This window comes from Tigriopus californicus, chromosome 8, assembly GCF_007210705.1.
Source record: "Tigriopus californicus strain San Diego chromosome 8, Tcal_SD_v2.1, whole genome shotgun sequence".
NCBI lineage: Eukaryota > Metazoa > Arthropoda > Copepoda > Harpacticoida > Harpacticidae > Tigriopus > Tigriopus californicus.
In genome coordinates, this window is record NC_081447.1 from 15,231,317 (window position 1) to 15,251,246 (window position 19,930).

At 43.6% G+C, this 19,930-nt stretch overlaps 6 protein-coding genes across 8 annotated transcripts in view; 2 read left to right on the top strand and 4 right to left on the bottom strand.

The window, feature by feature from the left end:
• LOC131885120 (uncharacterized) overlaps positions 1-1,905 on the bottom strand; it is a 2,773-nt gene extending 868 nt beyond the window's left edge. The window contains exon 1 of the mRNA XM_059233061.1: positions 1,098-1,905. Coding sequence (XP_059089044.1) covers positions 1,098-1,893 — 796 coding nt within the window. The 5' untranslated portion in view covers positions 1,894-1,905. The remainder of the gene's footprint in view (positions 1-1,097) is intronic.
• Positions 1,906-2,217: 312 nt separating this feature from the next.
• LOC131885122 (uncharacterized) lies at positions 2,218-4,252 on the top strand. 3 transcript variants are annotated; one of them, XM_059233064.1, is made up of 2 exons: positions 2,218-2,353; positions 3,735-4,252. In XM_059233064.1, the coding sequence occupies exons 1-2, from the start codon at positions 2,299-2,301 to the stop codon at positions 4,118-4,120; spliced, it is 441 nt and encodes a 146-aa protein (XP_059089047.1). In that variant the 5' UTR covers positions 2,218-2,298; the 3' UTR covers positions 4,121-4,252. The 3 variants fall into 3 exon arrangements, 2 of the variants coding, with proteins under 2 accessions (XP_059089047.1, XP_059089046.1); XM_059233063.1 differs by lacking the exon at positions 2,218-2,353 and adding an exon at positions 2,875-3,184; XR_009373795.1 differs by lacking the exon at positions 2,218-2,353 and adding an exon at positions 3,199-3,651.
• Positions 4,253-4,282: 30 nt separating this feature from the next.
• On the bottom strand, positions 4,283-6,736 carry LOC131885118 (organic cation transporter protein-like). Its single transcript, XM_059233058.1, has 3 exons — positions 6,115-6,736; positions 5,651-6,036; positions 4,283-5,303 (listed from the first exon to the last, which is right to left on the bottom strand). Exons 1-3 carry the CDS (start codon positions 6,586-6,588, stop codon positions 4,382-4,384), a joined length of 1,782 nt encoding a protein of 593 aa, XP_059089041.1. The 5' UTR covers positions 6,589-6,736; the 3' UTR covers positions 4,283-4,381.
• A 3,270-nt stretch (positions 6,737-10,006) lies between these two features.
• LOC131885119 (solute carrier family 22 member 6-A-like) lies at positions 10,007-11,974 on the top strand. The gene is made up of 4 exons (XM_059233059.1): positions 10,007-10,352; positions 10,414-10,597; positions 10,669-11,015; positions 11,085-11,974. The coding sequence occupies exons 1-4, from the start codon at positions 10,110-10,112 to the stop codon at positions 11,856-11,858; spliced, it is 1,548 nt and encodes a 515-aa protein (XP_059089042.1). The 5' UTR covers positions 10,007-10,109; the 3' UTR covers positions 11,859-11,974.
• LOC131885121 (uncharacterized) lies at positions 11,918-13,917 on the bottom strand. The gene is made up of 6 exons (XM_059233062.1): positions 13,704-13,917; positions 13,489-13,629; positions 13,198-13,407; positions 12,935-13,124; positions 12,341-12,850; positions 11,918-12,272 (listed from the first exon to the last, which is right to left on the bottom strand). Exons 1-6 carry the CDS (start codon positions 13,722-13,724, stop codon positions 12,082-12,084), a joined length of 1,263 nt encoding a protein of 420 aa, XP_059089045.1. The 5' UTR covers positions 13,725-13,917; the 3' UTR covers positions 11,918-12,081.
• A 2,957-nt stretch (positions 13,918-16,874) lies between these two features.
• LOC131885508 (small ribosomal subunit protein eS21-like) lies at positions 16,875-19,919 on the bottom strand. The gene is made up of 3 exons (XM_059233569.1): positions 19,775-19,919; positions 19,610-19,699; positions 16,875-17,173 (listed from the first exon to the last, which is right to left on the bottom strand). Exons 2-3 carry the CDS (start codon positions 19,657-19,659, stop codon positions 16,972-16,974), a joined length of 252 nt encoding a protein of 83 aa, XP_059089552.1. The 5' UTR covers positions 19,660-19,699; positions 19,775-19,919; the 3' UTR covers positions 16,875-16,971.
• Between the last annotated feature and the right edge of the window lie 11 nt (positions 19,920-19,930).

The window sequence follows — 19,930 nt, forward strand, 5'->3', positions numbered from 1 at the left end:
CCACCACCACCATCACCACCACCATCACCACCACCATCACCATCACCACCTCTTCTCTCCTGTTTCCCAAGCCCAAAGTGAACGGATAAAGAGTTCTCTGATTGTCTTTATCATGCCTATTACTCGTTTCACAAGACTCCTAAACTTATGAAATGACTTGCCGTATCACTCTCGTTGGCAATGAGGGTTGAATTCGCTATGGCTCCAACATTTTCCCTTACTTTGTGGTGATCTTTCAAGTTAAACCAATGCCCGGTTAGGGTTTGTCAGAAATGACGATATTTCAACTTATTGATATTGATACAATCTTGAGGATTTCATTAAAATTAGAAACCTTAAAAAGCTCACTTATTTACCTTCTATACCTATTTTATCTTTTAAATCCCTTGCAGACAGACACAATTACAATGAGAGAGTGAATTGAGAATACAAGCCGAGAGACAACAGAGAAAACCTGTCCTAGTTTTCATCCGATGCGATTGTATGAAAGACAACAGAATTGACAGACCATGTCGTCTTTTGGTAATTGATATTTGAATAAATCTTATAGATGAAGCAAACTCCATTTGAATTTGCAATTTTCTTTCATGGTAAGTGAGGCAACGCTCTTGATAATTTTTCAATCATTATACATACTATTTCTCAATCTACAGAACAGTAAACTCTAAGTGCTATTGAATACTTGCCATCACAAAGTCACAAACATTGCCGAAACGCAGGGAAATATGAGGCCGTTGAGAAGTAAGAGCAACTTTACTGTAGATCTACAATTTACCCTTAGAATATACGTATAGCTTTAACGGCTTCATGATCATGATAAAAAAATCACTCTAATGAAGCTGGTTCAAAACTTTATAAACTACTCCATTCTTGCGATCCAGTGTGGATTTTCTACGCTTTGAATTCCTTGGTGCGATCTACCTGAAAGGTAGGATGATGACAAGTAAGCTAGGTCCCTTCGGAAAATAATCATTCATGCTGATATGGGCCTAAGTCTTCGCACTTTCCCAAAGCCTCTGAGCCCCGCAGAGCTGGCATCTACGTACTCGTACATGTACGTATATAAAAGTAAAAGAGCATTAAGAGCAATGATTTACCTAATAATTGACGCCAATAGTTTAGGTCCAACACCGAGGCCTCAATCTCTCGGGCCAACATGAGGAGATAATAGAGCACGTGGAAGAAGAAGTAACCAATCACGGTTACCAAGGTGACTTTAACGTGGGGCACGAAAATGCTCAGGACGGCTTTATCCCTCAATTTGAGGCCCAACTTAATACACGGGAAGAGGCACACCACCAACGGAACGAAGTACGGGTAGAGCACCAAATACAACCAGCCTGTCCGTCGTCGTGTGGAAAACCGCTTGTCCACGTGATAGCAATATTGCTCGGCCGCAGATCCTCGCACATTCAAGGTGGGCTCAATCGCCAAAAGCAATTCTACCACGAAGAGCCCTATGATGAGCACGGGAAAGTACTTCCGCATGGTCTGCTCGATCACGGATCGCTTGAACTCCACATGAACCCAGGTGTAAATGACCATGGACGTGACGGTCAAGGCCAAAACAATCTTGTTCCCATAGACGACATAGGTGAAGAACTGGCACAACGTAGTGGTGTGGCGGGTCTTCACGTTGACCAAGATGAACTGATGGATGATGAGGGCGTCCTCCACCAAGGAGAGGAAAAAGATGAATATGAGGAAGAAGTAGGTGGGGATTTCCTTCTTGTTATTCCTCGCCACGGATCGGAGCAGGCACAAGAACAAAATCAAGCTGATGAGCATCACAAAGCAATAGAGGGCGAAGAAGATGGATTGCCACGACTTGGCCCATCGGACATTCGAGCTAAAGTCCGATTGGTCCAGCTCCACATCGTCCCCCGTCGTCATCTTGAGCTCTTAAGCGATCAACGTCAAGACTATACCCGATCCCGAATTTGCCATAGTTTCGGACCAAGCTAACGGCGGCATCTGTTCCTCGATTCAGCTGTCGATTGGTTGTTGGTTTGTGAACACCTCACGGTTTCGCTCTCTGTCTTTCAACAGAAGTAGCTCTGTAGCAATGTCTATTCTGTCTTGTCTGCAGGCATATACCCCTGGATGGAAGGAAATTCGACCAGGTTGATTCACCACCCTCGTGCAATAGGTACTGAGACACAGAACGGTGGATTGGAAGTAGTGCCAGTCTTACCGACAGTGCCAAAGGAACAGAATATGGTTTAGGAAAGAGCTTCGAATTTGATTGTAGCACTAACGTTTCTCGAATGCACTCAACACCCTCGATCAAGAACGAAAATGGCCGGACGAAACTTTGAGAACTCGTATGTTAATTGGATGAACAAAAAAACAGGTACAACAGGGGACTTTTTAACATAATCAGGCCGAGCGTGCTGAAAATTGATCAGTTCGCTCTCGAACACACTGCCATACGTACACATTTGGTGTCGGGAACAAAGTTTCAATGTTTTGTATTCAAACCCTATTGTTACATGTCTAGTGTGGGCGACGAGAAGAGCGATCAGTCTCGAATCTGGATGATGTCGAGCCTTTTACACCACGCACAATGCGAGCTGGGCACCACTCGAGTCCGCGAGGAGAAGCCTCGATGAGAGGGAGAGAGGGCTGGATCACACTCCCGATTGCCTCATTGTTGGAGTTAGACTCAACCACAGATGTGATACCCACTTCCCCTCTGTGTCTGGAAGCGACAGAGGCACTTCCTGGCATGAATGCCCCAGGTGGTTGAATAGTAAAACGCTTCTCCTCTGGCATCCTCACATCGTTGAAGGTGCAAATGACCTTCTAGAAACCTTCTTCGTTCGACTCCTCTGAGGGATCTGAGTAATTCATTGGTAGGCATGGAAGGTACGGTGGGTAGGAAACTGAGCGGAGCGGGTTGATGCTCGCATCTGGGCTCTGGGAGGCGCACTGGCCGATTCCCCATGCCTTTAACTACATATCTAGCAGACATTCCGTCAAGCCCGAGCGCTTCCGAAATCTGAAAACCACCTCAACCATCTCAACCAACTCAAGTGAAGAGGCTGCGCAGATTGAAGTGATACAGTATCAGCCAAATGAATGCAAGTTCAATTGACAGTTCAGAATCAGAATCAAAATAAACGTGAAAGGCCACATTGCTGTCTCGACTGCTCTGGACCCTCAGGTCCTATTTGGCACCCAGGTAAGAAAGAAACAAGATGCATGTGTGCCCTTAACCAAGTGAAGTGACCGTCGAAGAGGTTTGTCTATCAGACTTGATTCCATGGCATAGTACTGATGAACCTTGTGGGTTTCATATACTCGGTGGTAATTTTCAGGCGGAATATTTGAAGGGTTGCACGAAAGGCCAGTTGAGTCTGGTTTGTCGCCCACCTACATTAGGCACACATACACCCAGTCATCTGACTTGGTTGGGAGTCGTTTCAGTTGGGAGTCAAATTGACTCACGCAAACAACCGACAGTCAACGGGCAACATCTTTCAACTCATCCCACGACAAAAAGAGCAAAAGAGCACTGCATTTTGAGGGTCACGACTCGCTCCAACAACGAATGGGACTGATTCAGAAGTTGACGTCATGATCCAAGGCTAAGCTCACCTTTGCGTCGATACTATCCCCGTATATCGCTTTAGAATGGTCCTCCCCAAAGTAGCCTACACGCACCATACAAATATCGCCCACGCATCCTCCTCCCAATGATGCATTTCAGCTTCCTTCATTGTCTTTTGCAGGCTCCAAGAACATGTTGCACAATCCGACTCCGGGCCTAGTGTTCTTGGCCATGGTGCTCATGGCCTCGTTGGCCTCAAGTAGGCCCCAATACCCGCAACCCGATTGGAATTGGGAGGCTGTGATCTTGTCACGAAACGGACCCAGTACCTCCACCACACCCCGGCCCACACGATGGACCACCACCACACTCCGGTCTTTCGAAGGACCCGCCATCATTGGCATTGGCAAGGCCACCGTGGAACGAGAGAATTTGGTGCCACAACGGAACAAGCTCCAACCTCTGTACCAGGTGGATTCGAGTTCTGGATCCCGATTGACAGGGAACAACGACTCGATAGTGTTCTCGCTGATTATGTCAGTCTTGAGCGTAATTGCGTGCTTATGAGTGGAAAGATACAGTATTAAATAACCAACAGCCGGACAACCGGATTGAATGTGTGCAGTGCGAAAAAATGAAACTTGATCCACCCGAAGACGCTAGGGAGAGAGTGACAACTGTGATGACCTTACTCCGCTGCTGAAAAATGATATTAGACAACCATGACAATAAAGAGGCATCAAAACTTTATTCCTACGCTGCATTCTGTCAAACAAACGATTGCTTACGGTCCCTTTGGGCACGGCGTTTCCATCTAGAAGTAGGTGATCATTTAAGTTCAGTCGAATGACTCAGTGGGTCTTTCGGCTGGGATAGACAGAGCTTGAACCACGAATTGGGTGAGGATGCCACTCGCTCACAATCCTCCAACGACTCCGGCAATCGAATCTTCCTGGTCTCCGGCCAGATCCAAAGGCTCAGGCATCCAGCCACAAACACAATTCCCCCATACACGAGTAAGGGAACTTCAGACCCATGATCGTCCAACATGGCGATGAAGGGCGACACGAACGACCCGACTCTCGCCATGGCCGACGAGAAACTCATGGCCGTAGTTCGCAGGACCGTTGGGAACAGCTCTCGGGTGACTGTGTAGCCCACCCCAAAGGAGAATGAGCACGCGATCGTTCCGATCCAAGCACAAATGACGATGGCTGTGGAGTCTTGAGGTAAAGCGGCGGTGACCAGAAGCATGACGCCCGCTGTCAGCAAAGACACGGTCAAGGATGTTTTTCGGCCGATTTTGTTCTCAATGCAGGGTTGGATGATCGAGGCTGGAATCATGACTAAGGCCGGGAAAATGAAGACCAGGAACACATTCATGCCAAAAGTGGGTGTGTTATAGAAAAGACCGAAGTAACCCATGCTGAAACTCAACCAAGCGAAGCCGACCAGGATTGTGTTCCGTCGTATGCCGGGATATCGGAACAAGTCGAGGAATGAGCTTTGCTTGGATTTATCGCCACTGGCCATCACGGCCTCTTCGTAGTTTCTTTGATTGACAGCGAGGATTTCTTCAATGGGTCTGATGGGTTTCCGATTGGCGATGCAAGCCGATCCCATGACCAATTTGGCCTCATCAAACTTGCCTTGAGAGAGAAGCCATCGAGGCGACTCTGGGAGGAAATACCACAACAATAGAGCCGGAATCAAGCACGATCCCATGATCAACTCTAGAGTATGCATGTCTCTAAAAGAATAGATGGAAGGCTGGAATTGGTAAACGATAAAAGATGCCTCTCATTCCTTTCTTCTTTTGAGCTTACTAACACCTACATAGGGAATGCAAGATAATGCCCGGTACTTTTAGAATGAAAGGTGACAATTTGACTATTTGTTACCACTCAAGCTTTTCATTTGGCATGACTTAAAATTTGACACAATCTGAAGTGAAACCATTTTCAATTTTTCGCCTCTTGAAAAGAATGAGGGCAAGATACAAAAAGATTTTTTATACAGCTGGAGATCAAGTTTTCTTGGGCGATTACCATGTCCTCAAAAGTTCGGAAAAATAGACTGTGTTCTTCCCTTTTTTACCTGCAAACATATACGAGTCCGCCCAAAGAAATGATTCCAAGATTCCACATCAACTCCCCAAAGATGTGTCCAGTGATGGACCTCCATTTGCCATTGGTCAATTCCACCGCAAGCACCGAAGCTACATTAACATAAGCCAGACTGCAGCCACCGATGACAAAACGACACGCCGCCCAGGCATACAAGTTAGTCGTGAAATAGCTGGAGACACTGGCCAAGATCCACATCGTCACAAAAGACATGTAGGCGATCTTCCGACCGAAATAATCCGCCACGGGTCCACTCAAGCTCACACCCACAAAGTTACCCGCAAAAAATCCCATTTGGATCATCCGGGGCAAATGCTGACGTTGACACACCAAATCCCACCGTTGGATGATTGTGTCCTATTGGAAGCCCAAGAAAAGGGATAGATGAAACGTTGACTCTTCTTTTTCATTTCTATTTCTAAAGCAACGTTTTACCTGAAAAAGGGAGTGGTCATAATGCCAATGGTGGCACGGTCGAATTGGACTACTTTCTTCTGGACGGTCTTGATGAAAACTGTCATAATCCACATCGAACACGTGACAGAAGTCTAGTCTCCCGTCGAAATCCAAGGGAGTGGAAATGTTGATCCATTGCTCCTTGGGATAAATCAAGGACCCATTAAGCATTGTCTCTGGGGGTGCGCACCAGTAATCACTCTTATAGGTAAGAAACTTGTTGGACATCATTTGCCACCCATGAAAAATGGTCGTCACACCAAGGAGAAAATGCCATTTGAGTTGCCAAGGCCCGTATTCTCCAATGACCTCGGTTAGGGGATCCACCCGATCTTGAGCCTGAATTGTGGCACCATTGGTGTCCTCTTTGAGATGTTTGAATGCGGGATAAACCCCATTTGGATGAGGTGAATGAACCTCGGGAAGGTCTTTCTTGTCTAAAGGATTGGCCATTGTCTCGGATCCACGACGAATAAAACTCAACAGAGCGTTTCACTCTTGTCAATAACCGATTGCATCTTCGAAGTGTGCTGTACTTGTTACAAAGGGAGCATTTGCGGTTCAGATAAGGTCTCCGCCCAATAGGTCATGAAATATGAGGCAAAAATCAGTTTTGAGCCAGAGTTGCACTCGTTTAGGAACACGTACGATGGAGCAGATTTGATCGAAAAGATGAGAATATTGATAAGGTACCTTGTTTCCGTGGAATTTTTGTCTTATATCAGGGTAAGTTTTGTTAAATTCTCATCAACTTTGTGTGAAGAAGATTGGTCAATCTCACCATGTTGTTCGCAGTTTGGCACAAAGAATGACCGCAGCTCTACAAAATGGCAAACCACTTCACACTTTGAAAGGGTGCATACTGATGCAAAAATGATGGCACGCGTATGGCTCAGCAGACTGAGAGAGTTTTGTTGGTCTTGACACAATGGCTTCTAAGGAGTACATAACTGATTTGCAGCATGTTTAAGGAATACATGATTGATTTGCAACAGGTTTAGCTTTCTATATTCTTTACATGTAAGTTCAACTACGGGAATGAAAAATGATCATCCCTTTCAGCGCCATAACATGACGTACTTTTTATGCCCGTCTTAGGACTGTCTGTCCTCCTAATGTAGTGTATATGCATATGAGGATAAAACATGGTGCTTTGCTTAATGAACTTTTTACAGCATGCTATCAACCTGAAAATCAATTAGCCAACTGTTGTTCCGTCAACACATTTAAGGATTTTTCAATACTAGAAAAAGCTGTAACGCATGAGAAATCAAAAAGAATAAACGAGCGGATAAGTTCGTGCCTCAACAACACCTTGGAAAAAAACCTATGCTCAAAGAATTCGGATGAAAAAATTGCTCTAAATTGCTTTGACATCGTGCCAGAATGAAGAGATTTACGCTCTTTGTTAAAGAAAATATACGCAGACAAACATTTTTGGTTTATCATCTTTCTTGGTCAAGTTGGAAATGTCCGAACAAGAGATCAAATGGTCCAGGTTGTCAGATCTTCTCCAGATCAGCCCTTAGTTGTCGCAGTAGCAGAAGTGGGAAGTGTTGGTCATGCTACAACCTTCAACAATCATATGGCTATCAGAGACGTGAAGGGAACTCGACTGGTCCGGGAAAGTATTGGGCACAACTAAAAGAGTTGTCGAATGCGTTCCAAGACCAAGCTACGAAGACCCTGCAAGACTGGGTGGAATAATTTGACCAACGCTCTCCGACAACAAGCACTTGGAATGCCCAATTCAGGAATGGTGAAAGACCAATATCTAAACAGATACCAACTATGAAGGTGCGAGCCTGCGAAGCCTCCTACCCCAGGAACCGGGTTCATATATAAATTGTAGCCAGCAGACGTGCAATTCAGGAGCAGGATCCGCTCGACATTTTGGTGTTGAGCATCTTCGAGAAGGGAGCCAGCAATACCTTCCACCTAAATTTGAACTGGCTCAAAGCCTACGTTGTCAATTTGGGGGAATTGAAGACCGAGGAGTACATTTGCCAAAGTTGCACTTGTCTCCGGTCCCGGGCTCACGCCATCATAAAAGGTATAAGTAATACTTGACTTGGTGCAGAAAATGAAAGTGCTTCGATTATGACTCAGCATTACGATACTATCTGGACTTAAACGTCCTATATATCCAACCGCACGTTTGAAAAGTTTTGCCCTCAAGTTATTTACTCTCCTCCTCTTTACTTTCTCATTCCCTAGGAGAATCAAACCCTCGTCATATACGAGTGGAGAGTTTAATGAAGTTGACCCAGAGGTCATAGAGGGGAATTCCATCTTGTTCAAGGCCATATTACTCTCAACAACTCAAGAGTAGATCTGATTTAGGACCTAGGATCTCTACCAGACTACTGGTGTTTGCTTGACCATTCCTATCACAGGGTAATTTTGTATCATCAGCATAACAAGAGATACTGGCAGTAGTATTGAGATTTTGATGCGGTGCAATCAACGTTAGAAGGAGAGGAAAAAATATGGAGCCTTGTGGGACACCCTACCTGACATCATTATATGTATTTAGGAGATCCCTCGATCTCCACTGATTCCTTCCCAACACGAAAAAGATGTCTTAACCAATTGAGAATCTTCTTGGCACCTAACTTTATACTTCATACCGTATCAAGTCAACGAGGGACGATAAAGGATGCAATGAAACCATCCTCTCATTATTCCTGCTTTTACTTCGGATTTGTAGTCTTTTCGTAGTGAAATTAAAAAAAAAGATCGTAACACGGTCCTTGTACGGTATTGATTCAACATCAAAATAATGAGGCCACACTGTAGGTTATGAACAGACCTCGGAAAAAAAGATTTTAAAAAGTCAGCAAAAGAAGCTAATTGAAAGGTGAAAAATATTGACATAAAAGGTAGCAAAATGGTAGCAAAATCAGTCATACAAAGGTGAAAAAAACAGTTAAATTTGTTTAAAACGGTATTCTTTTTTTATAAAGTTTGTCAAAACCGTTATCATTTGTTGAGAAAGAAAATCACAGCAATAAAAAAAGATACGCAGACCTTGTTGATCCGGTAGCATCTTTCATGTCAGACTTGGACAAATTTTTAGATAGCATTCCAGATCAACCCTACATTCAAGGATTAGCTCGGTCTGCCAACTCAAATTCTTTGGTAGACCAAATGTCATATAAAGATTGAAAGGTAAGAAATAGACGAATTATAACTTTTCATTTTAATAGTACTGGGGATTACATTCCCTTTAGCGGTTAGAAAAGCCCGTGAAAAACCAAACCAAAAAAAAGATGTATGCATTGTAAAATAAAAAAGAAGTTATGTGTCGCGAGATTGTTGGTCAATTAAGTTGGTTTTGGATTTGGTGTGAATTGACCATTTTTCAATCTCATCAAAAGGGTTGGTCATATCTATAGGCATATTTCAAGATTGTTTTCTGTTTTTTTTTTTAGGTGAGCATGGAAAATGCCAAGAAGGTACCAAAAAGGAATTTTTTTACCTCAAAAAACGACGTTTTAGGTAATATGTCCAAAATTTGGCCGAAAAAGGAAAAAAAAACTAGGTTTTAGGTTTTTAACTTATTTTTCTAGGTCTAATTATGAACCACTTTACATGCAGTAACATACTTTACATTCATTCAATGTGTCTTCATGCTCGTGGACAATGGGGCCAAAGATGCCAAGTAAAAGCAAGACCACAAGGGACAGCCTCAAATTCCGCTTTAAGAGACATCAACATTTGATTCAGGACAATTAGTTGTCAAGCAAGATGTGATGCAATCCTGAGGTCTGTCGACAAAGTGTCCCTGATCAACCCATCAAACGGAATGGACTGAAGAGAGACAAAGTACTGCGGATGTCCACTGACTGACGTATCCTCCTCCCCCTCTCTCTCTCTCTCTCTCTCTCTCTCTCTCTCTCTCTCTCTTCTTATACATACAAAGAGATTGTCGGTTACTTTGTTAGGCGTTGAACCGTTAAGATACCTTAAAAATGGTCCTTGATCCAGTGCGTGACATTATTGGGGACTTTGGTCGATGGCAGTGTCTTCAATGTCTTCCTCAAGCTATTTCGTCAATGATATTCATTCAACAAGTTTTGGTCAACAAGTTCTTTACTTACTCTCAGAGCTTTCAATGTTCCCAGATGAATAATCATGACAATCGAACAACGATGCTAGACCACTGCTCTCTTGCCGAATGTGGAACCGTCCTCCATGACAGTGTATACTTCCAGGTAAAAGCTCGCAAAAACGCATCATTTTTTTCTCGTAAGATGAAAGTCATTGTGCTTTCAGAATACGATTGTGGAACGATTTGATCTGGTTTGCGAGTTGTCATTTGTTCCCAAATTGGCACAATCGTTGTTCTTTGCGGGCACACTAGTAGGTGCTTCCATGTCAGGATTTGTCGCGGATCGATTTGGTCGTATCAAGGTCTATCTCATCTCAATGCACATCTTGGGGCTGTCGGGATTGGCAGGTCTTTGTCATCATGTCATGTTCATCTTAGTGACTCTACATCCTCACACGCTTTATTGATATGTCTATTAGGCTACTTTTCGCCGAATATGTACTTCTGGATCGCGTTTCGTTTTTCTGCGGGAGCGGCGGTAATGGCCATGAATCTATCAGCCAATGTTTATCGAACTGAGATCGTGTCCGGAAAATGGGCCTCTTTAGTACCCTCTATTGTGGGTGGAGTGGCCGCTCAATTGGGCCACATCATCCTCGGTCTCCTGGTCTATTTCATCCCTGACATGAAGCTACTGGAACTTGGTATGGCCTTAGTCACCGGGGTCTACATCCTTGGGTGGTGGTTCATCCCGGAGAGTCCCCGATGGTTGATAGTACGGGGTCGCACTGACGAGGCATCTCAGATCCTTCAACGCATTGCCAAGGTTTCATTCATTGCTCAATTTACCCTTCCATATGAGGGATTGTTTGTGAGAGCGTTTCTATTTTATTAGATCAATGGAACGCTTGCCAATAATACGAATGGGTGTGAAACCAAGCAATGGGAGGCTCTCTTGTGCCAAATGGAGCACATCCAGGCCCAGAAACAAGCCCATCCGCAGATATCTACCTTGGTGACCTTCCCGGGGGTCCGACGCAACTTTCTGGCCATGAATGTTGTTTGGATTTGCTACAACATCAGCTACTACGGTCTGATCTACAACACTCCAGCATTGGATTGGAGTATCTATTGGGTGTTTGTCTTCCCCGCATTCTTGACCATCCCAGCCTTATTCGTCACCCCACAACTAGAGATCCGATTTGGCCGGAAATCGGTGATGTTCGTGGCTTTGGTCATCAGCAGTTGTCTGGCATTGGGAGCTGCGGCAATTCCAAAACAGACGGTCCAATGGGTCATAATAGCTCTCTGTGTGTCGGCCACTGTGTGCACGTTTTGCGCTCTTCAAGTGGGTTACACTTACTCCAAGGAGCTTTATCCCACGGCTTTGAGGAGCACGGGATTGGGCGTGAACTCATCTTGCGCCAGAATCGGTGCCATTTTGGCGCCTGTTTTGGCCCTCCTGGATAGGTTTGGATCCAACTGGCCTTTGGTGGCTTATGGAGGGGCCAATTTGGTGGGAGCCGCTTTCTTGGTCTGGGTGTGGCCGGAGATGTCCGGCAGAAAGTTGCCAGAAACGGCGGAGGAATGCGAGGAATTGGCCCAAGAGTCCAATCCTTGGCGACCAATGAATTGGAAGAAGACGCCCAAGGAGACAGGCAAAGGCTGACCAAAGGAAATGCTTTGATTCAAACGATGTTCTGTCCGTAGTCCGTTGGCAGGGCAAAGTCCATGTATGTTTCGTCTATTTCTAAGGCTGATAAAACTTATTGAGTAACATGTATATATATAGCTAGTATGACTTTTTGGGTTGGTTGACCTCTGGGGATGAGGATGCTTCTGTCGTCCTTCAAGGCTTTGAACCAGTGAAGAAAAGAGGGTCAAGGATGGTTCTAGAAGCAAAACCACACCAAATAGAAGGCTGCTCCTAGAATAACCGACATACAGATCGAAAGCAGGATCATCAAACGGAACGTGAGTCGATGGCCAAGAAACTGAGGGTATCTGGATCGACCATTGATATCCAAGAAGTTCCAATACTGATCACAGCTCAGATAAAAACACGTCTTGCGATGAAGTTTGCCTGAAATTGGACGAAATTTTGACCCCAAACTTGTCAGTATAAAAGAGAGTATTGTCGTATTACCGTACCCTGGAATTCTTGGAATTTTTCGTCCTCCAAAGCCAAAGTGAGTGGAGAGGTACAGGTCCAAAGCAAGGACTCACACTTTTCTTTCAGGTGAGTCATCTCCGTGTCATCACAATGAGCTTCATCTGGATCATCAGGGATTTTCCAAATTTCTAAGAGTGTCTCCTCTTCAAGACGGTCAACTTGTTCCTGGGAGCCATTGCCGTCCTTTGAACTGGCACTGGACTCTTCCTCATCCATAAAGATGTTTTTGAACACATTTTGGGCTCTCGAACTACGCTGAATGGTATCTTTCCGTCGAATCTTGTTCGGTGTCAAATCCTTGGAGATCGCTTCTTGACTCGCACCCTGTTTTCTCTGCCTAGTTTGTGAGTCAAAAATGGACGACGAGAATCCCTGTTGGAAGAAAGAGCTGCCAAAGAAGCCAATGTCTTCTTCATCCTTGGTAGCTTCTTTGCTTCGTTTCTCTTTTTCTTGCAACTTTAACAATTTCAAAAGCGTTTCTGGCGGCCCTGAAAGCAAACACAATCAAGTGAGTGACAAAAGGTCTGATAGGGAAGAGGCATGAATTCCCAATTCGCTGCCTGAGTTCTTACCCGGAATGAGTTCAGTCATCCCGATGTCAGGCTTTGGAACTTTCAGGTCTGGATAAATGGCATCGTATTGTTCGAGATCCGTGATTTCCTCTAGATAAGTCGAGTCCTCGAGGGCACTTAGATTGGCCGGAAGGTAGCCATGGCAGCGAAAGATATCACAAAAGTCGCCCAAGCACACTGATTCGTCAGCCTGGAAACATGACACATTACTTACTACTTATGCATGCTCCACTGACTGGAACATAAACAACGCGTCATCCAACCTGGAACACGGAATCGCCGTGGAATTTGGCCAAATGAAGGTCCAAATGAGAGTGGGACTGGAAGGGCTTTCCGCAGATTTTGCACATCCACAGATCCGCGCGGAACTCGTTCTTTGCCAACTCTTGGGGTCCAAAGTGGTCTCGCCCAAAATGGAGTGGACACTGAGCAGGCATCTTTTGGGCAAACCGTTTGAAGATGGGACGCCATAGCTGCAACAATCATAACAACCAGCCGATTACATCGATCCAATTCAACGGCCACGTGCAATTCTTATATGATAGATCGATCACCTTTTGGATCAACTGCCGGACAATAGCTGATTGGGACCTGGAGCACGTCTTGGGAGTGGCTTGGTTGTGGAAGCTAAATTGGAACTTATCCAGAGGACTGAGAAACAACAAGTAGAGGAACAACATCTTGACGATGGGCCTCTGGAAAGCCAAAACAGTGTCCAAGTTTAATAACCTCCAAAGATAAATACAGAACATTGTCCAGCCCTCCTTACCTTTTCGCAACACGTCATCATGACGATGGTCGTTCCAATTGATGTTGTCAACTTGATGTAGAGACCAATATTTTGCCATTTCCCGTCAATTGCCCATGGAGTCGGTTAGATCATATTTAGAAAGGTCTGTTATTCGGTGGGTCCACTTCTTGTGCTTCCTCTCCCCCTCTGTCTCCCTCTTTCCATCCATCTATTCATTTCTCCTAGATATCCTATTGCTCTGGCCTTGAGGCTTTCAAGCCTTGAAACCTTGAAGGGCCAGTACAACAGTTGAGCGGAGAGAACGACCATGTGGATTCCAGAGCGAGAGAGCTTCCTCATGGAGGCACTTCGCGAGTCGAATCAAGAGCGAGAGTGGAACAACTCCCGCAGAGAAGGAGGCCTTTCTTTACTTTCTCTCAAAGGCTGAGATTACACTACAACCAAGGCCCAAACAAAACCTGAACGCCTGATGAGGTTAAACACAGCGATACGCACGTTTTTGATTGATTGACCAATTCATGAATTGATTGATAAGTATTGGTGTGAAAAGAGCTTTTAGATATGCGTCGGAAAAAGAGTTCATGATTTTCTTCAAAATAGTCCGCTTTTATGTTACCGGTGTTTAGGTGAGCCATATCACCATCTACATTTTTATTTCAATGGTCTTAAAAAAGGAGCACTCATTTTCAATGAGTCGGAGAGCTGAACCCATAAAATTATAGTTGGAAGGCATATATATATATACATATATAATATAATTATATTTCTCAAATACATGGCCTTTGACAGCCACGCAGAGGCCTTGGTCTCTACTCGCCCCCCAGATCATGAAATCCAGGGGATCTAGGTCGGGAATATTTGAAGCCAAACCAATTTCGACCACAATCCTCTGGAGCCCAACCTTTGTTCAGCCCTGTTTCGCAGTTCGTCTGTAATTGAGAGGCTGTTTTGTCCATTTTTAAATTTAGACCTCAATATGCTCGAAAATCTTTGGTACTGATCACATGCAACCCATGTCAAAAACAGAAAAATTAGCCAGACCTCCCATTGCAGGGATGAGAAATTATTAAAAGCCATTTTCCACCACCTGGCAGAAATTGGTGGCAGAAAATGGCAGAAAATGGTCCAAAATAAGTGGCAAAAAATGGCAGAAAATATAATTCTTTGTCTTATTATCAATCATCTTTTTCGAGTATTTACGACCACTTCCGTTCATTTTTAAGCCTACCTGTATGTAGTTTTGACACGTTGGGATGGGTATGTTCCATCGAATATGAGATACAACCACTAAACGTCATTGGTGTGTGATCGAGTTTGAAATTTTGCCACCACAATCGATTGGAGTCAGGGATTTAAACTTTTTAAAGTCAAAATGACGACAATTGCATTTTAAAAAAGTTGCATCATATTCAATAACCATTTTGATGACTATGAAAAAAACTGTAATTGTTGTGGCTAGGCCTTGGATACTGCAAGTGGTCTATGGATGCTGTTATCAATTCAATCAGCCATCAAACAGTATAAATATCAATATTTGAGGAACATTTTGCATTTCAGCTAATGCTATATCAATATGCTTTGTAGCAAAGACACTGGAAAAACTTATCCAACCCACATGATCCTTCTTGTCTTTGACATCTTTTAGAATCAAGATCGGCCATTTTAACCACCGGCGGCCATTTTTGACCATGTTCAAACCATTTCTGCCATTTTTTGCCATTTTCGGCCATTTTCAGCCACTTGTGGCGGAAAGTGGTAGAAATTCGATCAATCTCGATTTTCCCAATCGATGCTTGTGGCAGAAAGTGGCAGAAATTCGATCAATCTCAATTTTTCCCATCGCGTATTAGCAGGGATGGGAAATCATTAAAAGCTATTTTTGACCAGGTGGCAGAAAATGGTGGTAGAAAGTGGCATAAATTCCTTCAAAGTGGATTTTTGCCAACGAGAATATAACTTGGATGGGAAGTTACTAAAAGCCATTTTTGACCACCTGGCAGAAAATGGCAGAAATTCCTTCAAAGTCGAATTTTGCCAGTATTAGCCATCTTGGACTCAAGTAAGACACAAGCAGATCGAACCGTGGCTTGATAGATATAAATCGAGCTTTGATTTGTCTCGAAAATGCAACCTTTCGTGAGGTTTGATTTTGAGATCACGGGTTCAAACTTCATACAATTATGTACAGAGGTAAAGCAGCTCATTAAAAGTTTCTAAAAAGCTAAATGAAAGTCATTTGATGTCAAATCACCAAAAGTAACCTGTGCAATTTAGAAAATTATTCTTTACGCTTGTCAAAATCTTAGGGCGGCTTTACACTACGATGGAAAATCAGGATTGAATCCGTTTTGACGATGGAAGTAGGACTAGTGATGGGGCGAGTTTTTTGCAATATGAGTCCTTTTGTTCGACTTCAGTACAGTGAAAGATTTGAGTCGCCCCAGCACTAGTCCTGCTTCCATCCTCAAACCGGATTCAATCTTGGGTTTCCATCCTAGTGTAAATCCGCCCTAAAAATGTTCCATAATCATGTGCCAGTTAGGAAACTAACAAAAAAATTATTTACCTCAACCGTGAAGCCCAGGTTTGAGAAGGTTTTCTCAGAAAGCCAAAAGCCTGTTTATTGAATACACAAGCACTGAACATGCACGATTTTTACTGCTTTCTTATTCTCAACACTTCAAATGAGCATAAGAGTCAGAGGTATTTAATTCGGAAAATGTGTCTGTCTCCAGTCATTCTATCTTCGTCGCCCCTCATGCAGACTCTCAGGACTCTGAAGCGCCCGATTAGGTGGGTTTCCCCGGAGGCGATATCGATCCAAATTTGGCAATGGCCAGTTATTCCGATGCAATGTCGATTCACGAGCCATTAGTTCAGTCTGACGAACCAAATGAGAGAGACAAAGTTGAGGAAGAGCCGAGCAAGCCGGCAGCTTTTCGTTTGAATAAGGCCGAGAAACGACCTCGTGGTTCAATTCCGACTAGCGAGGTTTCAATTGATCTTGAATCCGAATTTCAAGTGTGGCGGGTCAATAAGATTCGGCTCGAGTGCCGATTGCTGGAGCTTCAAATTCAGAAGATGGAGATGGAAATTGCCGAACAAAAAGACTTCAGGTGGTAGTTGAGTTGGTCAGGTATGCATGCTATTACGTTCTACGATTGTCAATCGAAGTAAAATCAATCGAGATTTTTATTAGGGCCGTGACCTTTTTATTATTTCCCACAGACCGTGTAGGTGGACATGTTAGCCATAAAAAACAAGATCATGACTTGGCGAATCGACTTCAAAAGGTTTTGGATATGATGCCGTCTTTTTTCGCCAATCGGTTGATGCAATCGTCCGACTCGCCCATTCTTCGGATGGCGCCGCAGATGGCGTAGGTCTTGTTGGTGCCCGTCATACGCCCGGTGGTCTCGTCCACATCAGCGATGTTGATCTGGATAGAGGCGTGATCCTTGGCCGCGATGATTCGGTTGCTGGCCGAGCTGAAAATCAACCATGAAAAATCATAATGAATGAAGAAGAGTCAAAGAAAGCATGGTTGATTTCAATATCAAGATGTCTCAACAACACACAAGAAACCCAATGTAAGGGTGGCTTTACACTAGGATGGAAAACCGAGATTGAATGCGGTTTGAGGACTGAAGTAGGACTAGTGCTGGGGCGAGTTTTAGGTGTATGGGTCTTTTTTTTCGACTGGAGTACAATGAAAGACTCGAGTCCTCTGCTGGACTCGCCCCAACACTAGTCTAACTTCAATCCTCAAACCCGATTCAATCTCGGTTTTCTATCCGAGTGTAAAGCCGCCCTCAGGCTTCATCACGAAGATGTGAAGGTTGAGAAAACTGCTATTAACTTGGGGCCCAAAATATAACACCAACTGGCTTATCAGCCTTTCCTATTATCCGTAATTTCTCCTTTCCAACATGAACCTAGCCTATTTATACGGCTAGCGGAACCAAACCGACACAAAACTAACCAATGCCCTTAGCAAAACAAGAATAACGTGTGCGGGCATCATTTTCCTTAGAACGCCAACTACTGAAATGAAACTACTTAGAATGCTGCTAGGCCACTTTCAACTGTGCTCTCCGGACTTTTAAACATGTTATTTGACTTCGGAACAATTTCTGTCAAATCTTGAGTTAGGTTAATACTGGAAAAAGCATATGTCACAACACTCATTTAAAAAACAAAAAATGACATCATACAAAAATGTAGAATATCAAACAGTAATGTGTTATTGACTATCAGAAATTTTATGAGTAAAAATAACTGCAAAGCTATTACAACTCTCTAGTCAAAGTAGAATAGCCCATAAGGTTGATATTAGCTGTATGGCCCAGGTTTAGTAGACTGATGCGCGACAGCCACCGGGCACAATTTTTTGACGTAAATTACATATTGAATAAAGTAATGGTCCAAAGTACTAAATGATTCTCTTGTTGCTTTGTGTGATGCTTTACTGTCACCTTGCCATCTTAAGAAGCACTTTTGATCAGGCTTTGCACCAAGTTCTTAGTCACCCTTCAAATAGGAGAATTTCATAATGCCAAAAGTGTTGACAATTTATTGGACACTAATCAAATCATAAGTAAAAGTGCCCTAAGCATTAGCCCTCTTACGCTGCATGAAATATGATTTACGTTCTGCACTTTAGAGGGCGACTTGTGATTCAGCCTCCACCAACTAGAGGGCTGATTGGACCGATTCTTCTTTATTGAATTACAATGCGTTTGTGTTGTTTTTGGCTAATTCTATCAAAATCTTATTTATAATTAGTGACCCGAGCCACTGGAAAATATATTGCTTTCAAATCAAAGCAAGAGCAGTTTGTTTGGCAATCTACCGTACCTCTTCCCGTATTCTTTGGCTCGTGTGACGTTATTCTTGCAAATAAGGGCCCTTATAGCCTTATAGCACTAGACTCTCGAATAGAATCAATTGTATACTGTACCATAACATCGGAATGACTAAAAAAGTGTCCTAAAGAAGATTTAATTTCTTGTCAATAGAATAAAGAAGCTCAATAGATCATCCAGTATTAACAATTGCTTCCCTAGAATTTGGCACCAGAAAAAGGCAATATACAGGACTGACAATGACATTTTGGCCATGGCAGCAACGTTTTTGCAATTCATCACCTTTATTCGTTCATTCCACACTTTTTCAACTTTTTCTCATATTTTCCAACCTTATCTCACTTTTTCCCCAACAAGCAAAAAAGTTTGGCCAAGTGGCAACTTTTTCTTCCAAGGTCTGCTAATCAAGAGCCAGCATGGATATGGCAAGAATCTACTTCTTAGGGATAGAAGGTTCAATTACCGGTGCTTGAAGATAAAATAATGTGATATTTCTTTTCATCTACGTGTTGCTTGACATGGAAGCCAAACATAGCTTTAAAACATTAAACGGGACAGACACATTAAACCGAAGCGTTTTAGTTGATTTAATAATCAACATATTTGGGTTGTTTTATGCAACATAAAAATGACATATTTGGGCTAAAAATCCAACATATTTTGTAGGAGCCTGCTAGCCATTAATCAATAATCATGCTATCAGTTACAAGATAACTGGAGAAGATGCCTCTTGAGAACGGACTTAGCTTCTTAGCCAAAATATATATGTACAACCCCTAATGTAGGCTCACATAATTCCAATAAAATACACTCTCTGCCTCTTGCCTGGACAACCTCTACCAAATCAAAGCCATGCCATCAACCGAGCGTTGAAACCACTTAAAAACCAACGACCGGGCAAGCTACCCCGCCAAAGTTGAAGGCCAAAATCCACCTGCAACGTCTGGACCCCATAGTCTTAGAACCTCGCACAGGTCTCAAACTGATTGGGACAATTAGGTCTAGTGGGACGCAAGATGAGTTGGATATGGTCGGATTCTCTATCTCAGTCAGTCTTACCATTTTCGGGGGATGTACATATCCACGTATTCTCCAGCCTCGTTCTGCATGGTTAGGGCGCAGGGGTTTCGATCGGACTAGGAAAATGCACTGAAATTAACAGAGAAAATTGTTAGTCCCGCTGGGCCAGGGTCAGGCCAACCCGAGGGCTTTTAAGGGCCTTACCGTGATTGATATGCAGTTGACGCTTTGAAAGTTCAACGGAGAAGGAAGCGAGGGGCTTTCGACAGCTGAAAATTGGGTTGGATCAGCTGAATTTGGCTTCAAGATGTCAACAAATAGGGCAGGGTGACCCAAACCTTGAATTCCAACTACGAGGAG